The following is a 13,719-nucleotide window of genomic DNA, read 5'->3' on the forward strand; positions in this document are numbered from 1 at the left end:
CGTTTTAAAATCCTGATTGAACATCTGAATATTGCCAAGTCCATCATACGACCACAACTGAGAAACTGACGGAAATAAAAGTCAATACACAAATGTCATTTAATAGCATCAAATACATTGCAATTACAATTTCAAAACAAGATTCATGTGCAGTTGGCATTTCATTCATCTGCAAGGGGTCTGTATCCCATCTCCGCCTCCAACTGTTCCGCAGTGAGAGCACCAGGCAGCGGTTGACAGTCCGGATTGAAGACGGAATAAGCACTCAACTCCTCGGGGTCGTATTCATCCGGGTCGCGCATCCCCTCGTACATCCAGTAGAAGAGGGAGACGACGAAAAAGGCCGAGCCGAACTCAAGCTCCACAAAAAAGCTGAGCAGGACGACCCAGAGAAGGACTTTGAGCAAGGTGATGTTGGCGAGGGTGAATCTTCTCGTGGACAGCCATTTCCACAACCAGTTGTCCAGCATACCCCTACTAGACTGCAGGAACACAACAATCCTCTGATTTCAGCCTCAAAACTTTATGAAATACTCCTTCATGAAAGCAGAGTGGTCTTTTGTCCGAAATACCTTCGCAAAAATCTGCTTTCACTTTGGAAAAATCAAAACTTTTTGTCACTTTGGAAAAATTCTAATCAACATTTTTGCCAAAACGAGGCACTAAAGTTCTCATTTATTGTGATGTGGGTCATTTCTGTTCCTTCGATTTAATTTGATCATTAAACCAAACCAAATGTACACTAATTGGTTAATAAACATGAGACTGGAAACATATTTAAAATGAGCAAATGTAAACTACAGTAGATTTTGACTTCAGTTCAATTAATCAACGAATCTATCAGTAGGCTATATTCTAAAACTATATACTGGATAGGTGATAGCTAAAGATGAAACATTTTCTGACAAATTAGAGAAAATCAGAAACAATTATATATTTGGAAATAATTATATCAATTTGAAATAATGCCCTCAATACAATAAACAATTCGAAAAATATTTAAAAGTGAAAACTATTTACTGACAAATTAAGGTGCAAACCAGTAAAATTATGATTTTGTTTCTGCATTTTCAGCATTGTCAAAGTGAAATACTATGATTTTTTTATATAATATAGGAATGAGAAATACGTTTTTGTTTGTAAAATAATTAACAGAGTAATTAATAAAACAGTTGTAGTCGCTGCTCTAGCCTGTATACATTTGTCTACAGCTACCCCTAGCTCCGCCCCCTGTCGTCATAGTAACGAACTGCTTGCTTGCAGAATTCAGCAAGATAAAAAAAAAAAAAAAACAGGTTGAGCAAGGTGTACTCCAATTCTTGATCCTAGGTGCATTTTGACGTAAACAAAACTGTCATCTACATTTGAGGAGAAGCTAGAATGAATTTGAGGAGCGCTTCTTGAACTTCCTGCAACACCTGGGGGATTCTGCACAAGATTTAAAGAGACGGTCCTCACCTCATCTGGGGCTCCCTCATTTTGCTCATTTTCTTGAGCGTTTGCTAAAGCCTCCGCGGCTGCAGCGGAAGCGGCGCCGGACTGACTGGAACTCCGTTTAGCCTGTCGTCGAGCCCTAAAATCTGCAAGCTTCCGCTCCATCGTGAAAATAAACGTGACAAACTATGTCAGCAGCCGCTAAAGCTTCATCCATCCGGCCTATCGACACCTTAAACGTTCACAAATACGCTTTGATGCCACGTATGCACGCTTTAGTGACATCTCCTCGTCACCATTTTGACGTTGTTTACATTAGGTAGCGTGTCTGCCTGAAAATAGGACTTGATGTCGTAAAGCTCCTGTCGCAAAACCGTGCCGCCGGACCACGAAGCTTTTTGACTTGCTTGCTTGTTGACATCTTTGTGGTGAGTTGGACTCAGATATGCTACAGTTATGAGATTGTATTCATCGACAATGCTGTTATATGACTAAATCGCCATGTTTCTCGGGTGAAGTGACGGTTAACGAGACATCAACCCGAACCACCCCCAATTCTATCCGTTATCACGATTATTTAACATTGTTTTCCTAACATCCGTTTTACTGAATGGCTTTAGTTTGACGTATGGCCTGTATTTCGATTCAGGCACAATAGACCAGTGATGTGACGTGATCACAAAACATGACGAACTCGATATCGTCGTTTACCTTACATAACCGACCCCCACTTTATTTTACATTGGATTATGTGTGCAATGCAGTGGGCCTACAGATGTTTTATAATGGATTAATGCGTGTGTGACACCTTACAAAGGCAAATGTCTCTCGTTCCCCTCGTGTCTTTCAGGACATGGCATCTGCACCAGCTCAGCAGCCCAACCTGACTGTGGAGCAGACCAGAGGTAACGTTTACAAAATGCAGAACAGTCAAAAATGATTTATACCTCTTTAAAAACGTACACTCCATAAAAACATTATTTCCTTTGACAAAATGTCTGCAGTTTCCACTCCAAAAGAGCTGCCAACACTAGTATAGTATATATTGAACATATCTATAGTTGTGGAGTGGCAGATCACCTTTTTTTGTGGCTCAAACTGAGGTGATGAAGAGGTGGTATCATTCAGTGATTAGATTAGGGATGTACTATACCAAGTCTTGATTTGTCACTGATAGCAGATAATTCCAGTACCTTGACAAAACGGGTGTTTATTATTTCTATTATTTCTAGTTTAAGGTGGCACACTGAGTGGTTAGCACATCTGCCACACAGTGCAGAGATCGTGGGTTTGATTCTGGCTCAGGCCTTACTGTGTGAAGTTTGCCTGCTTGGATTTTCCTCTGGTTTCCCCCCCACATTCACAAAAACATGCTTGCAGCATTGTAAGTCAATGGTGTTTTTGTGTGTCAGTGGTACTCAGTGAGGTGATCCAGGCCTTTTCTGTGCCGGAAAATGCGGTGAGGATGGAGGAGGCGCGGGAGAGCGCGTGCAACGATATGGGCAAGATGCTTCAGCTGGTGCTTCCAGTGGCCACGCTGATTCAACAGGAAGTCATCAAAGCTTACGGCTTCAACAATGAAGGAGAAGGTGAGGTCAAAAGTTAAGCCCGTTTCTGTATATGAGAAAGACAGTCAAGAATGGGAAATTTTTATCAAAACGTTTGAGACGTTTGCAAGGAGTAGGAGGTCCCAAAAAATGTTTTAATATCAGATCTGGTTCTCGTTGAAGGTGTCCTGAAGTTTGCCAGATTGGTCAAGATGTATGAAACCCAGGACCCGGAAATAGCAGCCATGTCAGCCAAACTCAAGTCTCTCCTCCTCCCGCCTCTATCAACACCGCCCATAGGGGGCGCTATTCCAGCCTCATAAAATAGAACTCGTTCAAGAGCGCTATTTTCGGGATTAGTGAACATTTCACGTTCAAATATTTGAAATGCTAGAGAACATTATGTAGAAAAGCCTGTGTTCTTCCATTTTAATTTCATGTATTTTTTTTTTAACTCAAGCGGGTATTTGTTTCTTTTCCTTTGTCATTTTCAACATGGTTTTATCTACCCATGTACTTATGTGCATTTGTTGTATTTATCCATTTTTTTTTAATTTCTATTGTCAATTCCATACTCAAATAAATTTGTTTTTATCTATTCTTTGCACACAAATGTCATCAGTGTGTTTCAGTGAAATGAGAGAAGTGCTTTTCCATTTCAGGTAGCACTTTACACTGATTACTCATTTACCTCCCGACGTAGCATCAGGAGGTTCAGCATCCTCAAGAACACTTCGACAAGGTCACGGTGGTCGGATGATTAAATCCAGCCTCTGCGTTGGTAGGTAGGCTACCAGTTAACCACTAATACCAAATAACTTTTTTTTGTTCTGTTCTTGAAGGTCCTTGCAAAATAACTAATCCCCAAATATATATATTTTTTCTAGAAACGTTTTCTTTTGTTACCAAGCACAATCCAGACTGACACGGGTGCGTAAATTTGCACATATTTATTTAGATCATAATTCAAGCGCAATTTTTAAAAGAATTTTATGCAAGGGTTACTAAGCCACATCAAAAAGTCATACCTGGAAATAGGGCAGTAGAAAAAGATTTACAGTATGTGTTGTTTTAGAACCAAAATAACATTTGCTAGCAGGGCGATCAGCAGCATGAAATTCGGTTCCAATGTCTTTATTAATGCATTAAGTCTTCCGTTAACAACTATACATTAGAAAAAATAGTGAACCGCCGCACACATGCCCTAAGATGTTCCACAGATGATATAAAAAAAATTCAGTTCATATGCAAGTTGTGCCGCATGTAGACAATTGTTGTGATCATTACATTGGACGAGGAGGCTTAACTGCCAAGATGAACGCCACTATTGTGCCCCTATTCCAAAAAGTCTCTTTTAAAGTGCTCATTTTCTCCAAAAACAAATGTAGTGCAAAATACATGTTCCAAAGCTCACCAAAACAAACTTAAAAGGAGTTGCAGCAAAGGTGATTTTAGAAAAAAAGTGCAGTGCAACAAATCTAGGACCAAACTAAACACTGTGGAGCTTCTACTGGGTAGCTGTGAGGCACGTTGGTGCATGAGGAATGCGCGGCTCCATAAAACAATACATTTCAGTCATATTGCAGAGACGCAGTCTAGGCCTTGGGAGGAAGGGCCGCTTCCTCCTTCTCAAAGTGCCGAAAAATGCTTTCCACGTAAGACATTAATTTGTAACGGTCTGGAACTTCGTCCTTCAGCATCTCCTCCACCGACTGGCACGCGGCGATCACCATGAAAGAGAACAATCAAAAGATCACTGACTCATTTAAAAATGGATGAGTCAGGTAGGCTACTGAAATTTAGAGGTTACAGATAACATGCTAGAATGTAAACTAGTGCGTTAAAAAACAAAACAAAAACAAAAACAACTAATTATGGGTGAAAAGGGAAAGACCAACCTTAAAATTGGACTTTGAGGTTATTTTTTCGACCACATGTTTTGGATTGTTTATTTGAGCCCACTGAATAAGTGACAAAACTATCAATAATTGCATCTGAATTTGGTACAACGCAAATTGACTCAATTAGGTTAGGATTAGAGTGACTGTTATTTAGTGGGTTATTTGTTCGACTCTTTTTGGTGTGAGTGGAACTGGTCCATTTTTTTTTTTTCACCCATAATTGAGTTTAGACCAAACTGTTTTTAAGAATGTACAAACCCAATTCTAATGAAATTAGTGGCATATTTTTGACTTTTATTAGTCGCTATTTGCATTCATGTAAGAAAGGACTTCCGACTTTATATTAAAAGACCGCTTTGCAGAGCTGCGCTAGCTAGCTAGTACTGAAAATTTGTCAGGCAAACCTCAAATGTTGATCACGCTCTATACCGAATCTTGCAATTTTTCAATGACAGCTGTGGTGTGCAAGTCGAAAAGTGAAAAAGTTTAGAATCACAAAAAAGAAAATTAAAACACAGCTAAATTACTTGCTGAATGCAAACCAATGATAAAAATAAGCCTACTTAGAAGCAAGCACATGATTTACTTAAAAAGGAATTTTTAATCAATGAGCAGTAAAAATGTCATTTTCGGTTATTTCAAATCGAATTGATTCCAATTTTTTGCCAATCTGATGTTTCAAAATGCGTCTCAATTGACAACTAGCACAGGATACATAATAAATCAGGTGAGAAGCTAATAAAATAATAATTATAGTATACTAAATATATATATATATATATATATATATATATGTATATATATATATATATATATATATATATATATATATATATATTCGGGAAAGATAAGTAGACCGTTTTGTCATGCAAACATTTGGGAAACAACGTCCCCTGGTGGTAGGATGGCAAAGTGCTTGATTTGACTTGTAATAAAAAAGGTGCTTGATTTTTTAAAATGCTAATATCGCCGATGATCAGCTCAATAATTCTGGCAGCCAATACCGTGATCGCGCTTAAAATTCGATCAATTGTGCATCCCTAATATACAGTATACAGTGTCATTCACACGTAACTTCAAGATTTCACTGGAATTGGGTTTGTACTGTTCCTGCAAATGTAACCATATTTCCCAATGTTTATGTGAATAAAGCCTCACCAGAGTGGCTTCGATCCCAACAGACTCTCCTGTCTTAAAAGCCAGATCCAAATTTTTCTCCTGGGGGGTTATACAAGACACGTTTTCAAATTGTTACCATATTTATCCTACTATTTTTTCCCTACCTTCTCTGTTGGGACGAGGCTGTTGTAAGGGATGCGATCGGGTAGATATTTATGATACAAGGCGCAGAAAGCCATACCGTTCTCCCAACACAAGCTGAAGTTGGTGATGTTGACATGCTGGAAGCAAAACATGTATAAATGGTGATTTTAGTATGCGCTGACCACTGCCACTCATCCGAAAAAACGAAAGTGTGTGCTCACAAACCCGATAGCCTTTGGTGACACTTTGACACTGGTTCAGCAGGGCCCTTCTGCGGAAAGCACGCGACCCTTCTGGAGGTCTGCAAATGATGTCATTGTGTCAACGTGCTTTCCCCCCTGCATATTATCCAAGTTTGAAAAGAACCCTAAAGAAAACTGGCATTGAAAATACCGCTAAACCTAAAATACGCTTCAGTAGAATTCCATTTTAGCAACTGCCTCAGTGTATATCTTTGTAGACTATTACATTTTTCAATCCGTGTTTTTCGGGTCACCTTCGGAAGAGTCGTCATATTTCAGTGAGGGAATAACATATTAGTAATTAGTTAATACTGCACTTGTATTTCTTCCAAAATCTTAATAATGAATCACAATTAATGTATTTCAAGAGTATTAAAAAACATACTCACGTAGTAACGTCTGAAGGTCTGTTCCTATTCAGATTTCCTACAACATATTAAAAAAAAAAAAGTGTCACAATAGTAACAATTTTCCTGACACCATTTATAACAAAATGGATATTCTATTTATTATATTGAAATACCGTAAATTTCAGACTATAAATTGCAACTTGATTTAAAGCCTATGGTTTATATTCAAGTAAGGCGTATATGCATTTGTTTTTTTTTATTACCCACCAGGGTTCAAGGTGTGAATTTATGGCACAACTAAAACTGAAAACAAGTCAATCAAATTCTGCGCTCAACAAGACTTTTAAAATACAGCAGTAAAAAACAAAAACGATGTATAAGCTGATGAAGATTTTGTATAGTGAGGTGCATAGGTAATTACCCAGAAGTGGCTTTGTGCACGCAGCATTCATTTGCTGCCTGGATATGTAGGAGTGAACGTTGGTTCTGTAAGAAGGCTGCGAATCTCCAGAAGTCTCCACTAACATCGCAATAGGTTTTCGCATCGATTGATTGTCTTTTTTTCCCCCAACGTGGAAACAAAGACAGAATAAGTCAAATTTTATCAAAGGTAAAATACACACACACACAAAAAAAAAACAATAAAGAATAAACTTTTGCATGCTCGAAAAGGGTCCCGTGTCTTCCGATTCTGATATTTGTTTATTGAAGCAACTTGGAACATCATTCTCGTGAAGGGTGGGAGTGATATCGTTACTCTACGGCAGTGTTTCTCAACTATATTTGCAAGCCCCGCCCCTAGAAAAGAGTGAACTCCCCTCCAGTCGATGCACTGAATATAAATAAGATTATTATTGATGAAAATGGTTTAAGTATACCTACACATGTATCCTTTTTAACATTAACAACAGAAAGACGCAATGTAAATCAACTTTCAACAACTGGTCATTATTTCTATCGCGTTTATACGGGTTATAGCTTAATCTAAAATGAAAAAAAGTGCACCCAATTGCCTGAAACTAAAAGAAAATGATGAAAATGATATCTTTATTGCAATTACATTCAACATGACCAAAACAAAGCCTTATTCCTGGGATCATCCGCGCCCCCCCAGGGGGGCCCCGCCCCACTATTTGAGAAGTGCTGCTCTACAGTGATGGAGAATTTACCTCTAACTTCCTTGGATCAAAACGGGTCCCGAGCGAACCGAGCAAATCTCAACTGTTGGACTTATGAAACTTTTTGAGGACGCGACAGACAGCGCGCCTAATGTGGGAGCAACACTGACAATGACATTGAGGAAGACTTTTTATGATGGCGATAGTCCTCAAGGATCCATTGAAGTGGGCGGGCAGCGAATAAGCTAACGGGTTGAGCGAAAGCCCAGTTCAAATGGATCTTTTACGCCGAGAATTTTGGTTTGAAAATTTACCTGTGAGACAGTTTGACCAGCTGTCCTGGCGCTTTAAAATGTGGGGAATCCTCCTCCCTCGTGTCGGATCTTCTTTCTGCCACTCAAAAAAGTGGAAACATGAGCTGATTTTTCAGCTGAACAAAGTCTCTACCGATGGAACGTAGCATACCTTGCATGGCGGCAATGCTGAGCTTGTTTTAACGGAGTTATTATAGTGATACGAGTCAACGGGCAATGGGATATGGGACGTATTCCTGTGGGAGAAAAGCTTTAAAACGTGAAAATATATTACAGAACCACCTGGAATAAGTCGTCCATAATTTCTTTTTTTATTTTTAAAATGTATGTAAAGGAACAAAGTCAAGCAGAAAAATTACTTACAAAGATCTTTCAGCGGACATCACAACCCTCCTCGGCTCACGCACTCCTTCGTTGTTCTTCTCCAGCGCATCCACGTAGCCCTTCCCGATACCCCTGGCCGTCAGCTGCGAGCTTCTTCTTGCGTCCGTGTCTTTCGGAGCGTCATGCTCCTCTTGTTTCTCGGCGCTTTCGACGTCACCTTCCACCAAAATAGTTGGCGCTTTCATCTCCTGGCCCTCCGCAGGGTTGCTTTTGTCTTCGATGAGCCGCTCGTTGATGTTGGCCTGCTGCTTCTTTTTGAGCGAGGACAGTCGAAACTGCACGTCCATGTGTTGGGAGCGTAGACTTTCCAGTTCCCGCTGGGTCTCCAGATATCTGCCGTTGGCCTGGGCTACTTTTTTCTGCAAATTCTTGAAGTCCGTCTGGAGATTGTTGAGGGCCTGCTCCGATTCCACCCGCCCCCGTTCGGCCGCGGACACGGACACCAGCAGGTCCGCCTTTAACTGCTTCCACTCTGACTTTTCGTTCTGATACAGACCGCAGAAAACAGAAGTGTCGCGACTTTAAAAAAAAAAAAGCAAGCGATCGTCTTGAGCGTAGATATTAAAAATTAATGTGCAAATATTCTAACATAACATTCAACAAGTTCGGTAGTTGAACTCACTTTAAATGTTTCTCGCAGGCTTTTCAATTCCTCAGCTAGTTTGTCCCTCTCTGTTATCAGCTGTTTGACCAGCTCTGACAGGAGAAATACGTCAAATTAATTAGGGGTGTCTTAATAACAGATTGACGCCATGCCACCTTCAATCATTCACTTGATTTAGAGAAAAAAAAAAAAAATAAACATGGTGACCAATCGTAAAAGTTTAGGACTCCTGCACAGACTTTGACATCTCGCTCCCTATTTGAGAAGAATTAGAGTAAAGTCAAGGTATCACAAAGAAAATGGAGAATTAATTTGGTAAATGTTTACATCAAATGAGCATTCCTTCGAGTAGAAAAACACGCCAGTGTTCCCTCGTTTTTCGCAGTTAATGGGGAGTACATATATTTGCTTGAATATTTTATTATGACATCTTGTACAGTAACTGTACTGTTATCCCTTCCCATATCCATTCCCTTGGCCATAATCGGGGAACACGGAGGCCCAGAGTTGCCCTCTGAGTAATGGCCCTCCGATGCCGACCTATAGTTGAGCCCGTAGCTGACCAAAGATGATAACAAGGAAACAGTTTACACTCAAAATGCCAATTTATTCCAACTTGGAACATCTACCCAACACTGTTTTGTCCTCACCGTATCCCTTGCACCCAATGTTGTCACTCGCATGTGAGCTTCACTCGGGAGAACGTGTCTTGAGGGGACTCTCCTGCCCTCATTGGCCTATGTTGCGCTCAGAGCCAATCACGTGTCTTGTGGCTATACCCGTGAGTTGATTGATTCTTAATAATAATTGGTCAGCTACTGGCTCCACTCTAGGTGGACATCCTGAGTGCCTATGGCATGTGCAGTTACAATCAACTTGTTTGTTTGGCCAGCAGTAAACCCTCACAGCAAGTTTCTCCGCTTTTAATTTTTTGTTTTTTTTTAAGCGACGAAGCACGCGATGGTGCGAAAGATGAGGTAGCGTGGGAACACTGTATCTGAGTGATGCAATATTAGCATTATTATATCATTAAAGGGCCTACCTGCGGCTTCCACGGTGGCATCGGCGTTGAGGCTGAGGCCCACCGAGGAGCGGTGGCACTCCATCAGCGCCAGCAAGGCCTGGCTCAGGTCCTCCCCGGACCTCTCGGCCGAGGCCTGAGATTCCAGCCCGCTGTCGCTCTCCTGCCAGCTCTGCTCCAAAGGCCACACCCTGGACGTATGTTGCGACGTCAGGCTGCACAGATTGACCGCCGGGACCTCGTGGTGGGGCGTCGCTTGGCCACTCACATTCGGAGAATTGACGTCATTGAAGCTTAGGACGGCCCAGTCCAAGGGAGGGGACAGCCTCTGCTCCCAGTCCTTTACTGCTAGGGCGTGGGCGGGTATTTGCAGTGAGGGTGTTCGAGGCCTGTGGGAGGAGCTTGTGGAGGACATGTCCAGGGCCGCCAGATCTGTCTCAGAGGGCATTGTGGGACTTGGGAAGTAATCTAAAGGGGAACCTTCGGGTAAAAGGAGGGGCTGTTATAGGCCTAATAGCATATGGTGTCCACTTGCTTTCTGCACTCATGCAACATTGTATGTCGAGTTTTCAAAACTAGGGATTTCAATTTGCAAACATTAAAATTCTTGTAACTTTGAGATACCACCATGTGTATCATTTTAAAGGGAACCTATATCTCAATTTCTAAAGCCTGATTTTGTGAAATCATATATATATATATATATATATATATATATATATATATATATATATATATACACACACACACACACACACAGGTATATGTGGTGCATTCAGCAACATTTATTATCTTCTAATGTTTTTAATAAAACATCTTCAGCCAAATGTGTGTGCAAAGAATATTTTACTCTCATAAGAGTAAAGCTAGTAAAATTCCTACCCGGATTTATTCTATTCTGCTCTCTTCCAAGTGTCAGATTTCCTTTTAAATTTTACGATTTAGACTGGGCCCAAATATAGTCTTTTTAGATTAAAATGGATTGCCATTTTATGTGTAGTTTTAACTTTGATGGGAAAGAGGACAACATGTGTGTGGAATTTTCTGGATTATTATATTAATGCACCTGCTGAGCTGTAGTTCATATTCCCCATTGTGATGCAGGGCTTGAGGATGTCTGCTCAAGAGGGAGCCGATCTAAAATGAAAAATTGAAGTTTGAACAGCGCACCAACCCACACAGAAAATGAAAAATATATTTTTGAACAGCACACACACACACACACATTGACTGTGGTGCTGAGCAGTTAAAAACAAAACACTACTAGCTGTTCAGCAAATGCAACACAATTATTAAAACCAAACCCCTGCAGCCACGGTAGAGCGCTTAAGGTAAAAATTAATCATTCATTTCCAATGTCCTTGATTGACCAAAGTGTGACGTCGCTGACTTATTAAAAACGTGATCACGTTTATCGGCTGTGATGACGCGCTGCTGCGTGACCGATTTCTTCTCACACCAACTTGGTCTTGTGCAGGATTTACTGGACCTCAAACTCATCATCCCCATTCCGACAGAAAGTGATTTTAAGACTCGTACCTGGCAGCAGCGCGGCTCCAGCAAGCGTCCACACCTGCAGAACTTCTCCGCCCTCTCCTCGAAATTCTACGTGGATGACGTGGTCGGGGCTCGAATGTGCAAAAAGCTTTATATAATAAAAGACAACAATTAAGGAAATGTGTTGAACCACAACAAAATTGCAATCTTTTCGGAATGTAATAGATGCAACGGCTGTAAAGAAATCAGCACAAATTTATGTTTGACTACAGGTAACGCCTGACAATCAAGGCCAATCAGAGGGCTGAAACGTCACTTCCGGGAAATCAAAATTGGTGAGCGAAAAAAAATTTGAATGGTTAATCTGATGTGAAATAAAACTAACGTAGGAATGTGACAAGAATTCATTGTGATTATTTTTCAAAGGAAAAAAATATATAAAAAGTTTCACGACCAGCTCACGAACGTATTTCCAAATAGAAAACTTTGATTAGCAGCATTCATTGAAAAATAAGATTCTTGTCTATTTTTGCAGAACTTGAACTAAATGGGAAGAATTATATTTACATGCACGGACTGATTAAATCCATACAATTTCAATCGTTAAAGGGGCAATAGATATTTGTGTTATTAAAAAAAAATCACAATACAGCAAGAGAAGCTGGTGATTAGACAGAGGCAACATTAAAATGTCGCCATCTAGTGACCAATATTTGCATACGCACGAGAATGGAAGCTGCTAATATTAGCAAAGCTCATTTTACACACAGTACAACACGATTTTTATCCCATTAAATGTTATATTGCATTTGATCTTTTCTGATAGGAAAGCCAACTATTTTTTGTGGCAATGAATCCATGTTATTACCCTTTTAAATGATGTCCACATGGTAAGGAACATGCATTTGTGGGATTAGCAGAGCTGAGTATGTGAAGTTGTGTGTCTTGTTTGTTAGATTTGATCATTTGATATGAAAGACCCAAGTCGTTGTTCATTTAACAATTTACTCATTCAACAATCAGGAGGCTCAGTTGAGTGCGGAGGAACCATACCCAGTTGCAACAGCATGGAATCCGCCTCATGCTGGTCACCAGTCTGCTCGCATGCTTCTGCGGGATAGCATCCCAACTTTTCAAACACGATTTGTCAAGCCAAAGTGCTTGTGGGGTGAGCGTTATCATCGTGTAGGCTGGAGTTTGGTCTCAGACTGTGGCGTTATGGTACCGACACCATCTGGATATCTCTACGCCACGGAATGGAGACGAAAGTATAAACGTTTTCTTGGATAAGGTGGGTGTGTATTTACTCTTGCAAGGTGGGTGCAGGGGCGGTGTAGATGCGCTATCACACTCTGATATTGTCATAGAACTGCATCAATGAGTGAGAAAATACCAAAAGTACCAATGTACCGTGGTTAAAAGCTTGAAAAAAATAAATGTTCATGAAACGGGCCCTTTAACCCCTGGGCTTAAATTGTAAAAATGTGATACTAGCACAAGTAACCACGCTGTGTATTTATAAATGAAATTGAAAATTTATTATGTCATAATTACTGTATTATGACTTTTGAACTATGTTGAGTCCAGGCTAAGCCGATCATCAAAGTCACTGAAAGGCTTGGAAGTTACCGTTGAAAGGATTAATGCAAAACCAGGGGAAATGCATGATAAAACATTGGATTTTCAATGTCCAAAATACTGACAATATTTCCAATTTTGAATGGCAGTAAATGAGCCCGACATGGGCTAAATTTGACACCTATAGGGTGTACCTCTTGACCTACCATTTGTAAGCATTTAGAAAGGACGGCAAAGTGTCATATTGAGAGTCGGCATGTTTTCACAATCTATGCATTATTTTTTAGCCACCGAGTGTTTTTTTTTTGTGTGTGTGTGTGTGCTTTTCCTTTGATGTCACACATCAAAAACATCAAAAAGCCCAAGTTGTGTCAAAATTTCCCTCAGGGGTTAAAGTTTTTATCTGTGGATGTTTACCTAATTTTATACATGTGTAGCCATCAGACTTGTCTATTTATAGAAGACG

The 13,719-nt window shown here is 40.3% G+C and overlaps 3 protein-coding genes across 3 annotated transcripts; 1 reads left to right on the plus strand and 2 right to left on the minus strand.

The window, feature by feature from the left end:
• Positions 1-75: 75 nt before the first annotated feature.
• On the minus strand, positions 76-1,974 carry saysd1 (SAYSVFN motif domain containing 1). Its single transcript, XM_088403286.1, has 2 exons — positions 1,459-1,974; positions 76-482 (listed from the first exon to the last, which is right to left on the minus strand). The coding sequence occupies exons 1-2, from the start codon at positions 1,597-1,599 to the stop codon at positions 162-164; spliced, it is 462 nt and encodes a 153-aa protein (XP_088259412.1). The 5' UTR covers positions 1,600-1,974; the 3' UTR covers positions 76-161.
• On the plus strand, positions 1,701-3,579 carry grcc10 (gene rich cluster, C10 gene). Its single transcript, XM_088403287.1, has 4 exons — positions 1,701-1,862; positions 2,285-2,339; positions 2,847-3,023; positions 3,165-3,579. Exons 2-4 carry the CDS (start codon positions 2,288-2,290, stop codon positions 3,302-3,304), a joined length of 369 nt encoding a protein of 122 aa, XP_088259413.1. The 5' UTR covers positions 1,701-1,862; positions 2,285-2,287; the 3' UTR covers positions 3,305-3,579.
• Positions 3,580-4,004: 425 nt separating this feature from the next.
• Positions 4,005-11,481, minus strand: LOC148407131 (cytospin-A-like). The gene is given in 13 exon segments (XM_088403502.1): positions 4,005-4,592; positions 4,595-4,693; positions 6,041-6,100; positions 6,166-6,282; positions 6,371-6,446; positions 6,777-6,813; positions 7,159-7,293; positions 8,170-8,245; positions 8,321-8,405; positions 8,533-9,038; positions 9,176-9,249; positions 10,200-10,658; positions 11,245-11,481. Coding segments are annotated over 13 exon segments (1,788 nt in total). The 5' UTR covers positions 11,273-11,481; the 3' UTR covers positions 4,005-4,556.
• Between the last annotated feature and the right edge of the window lie 2,238 nt (positions 11,482-13,719).

This window comes from Hippichthys cyanospilos, chromosome 20 (genome assembly GCF_059441005.1).
Source record: "Hippichthys cyanospilos isolate Australia breed blue-spotted pipefish chromosome 20, RoL_Hcya_1.0, whole genome shotgun sequence".
In the NCBI taxonomy this organism is placed as follows: domain Eukaryota; kingdom Metazoa; phylum Chordata; class Actinopteri; order Syngnathiformes; family Syngnathidae; genus Hippichthys; species Hippichthys cyanospilos.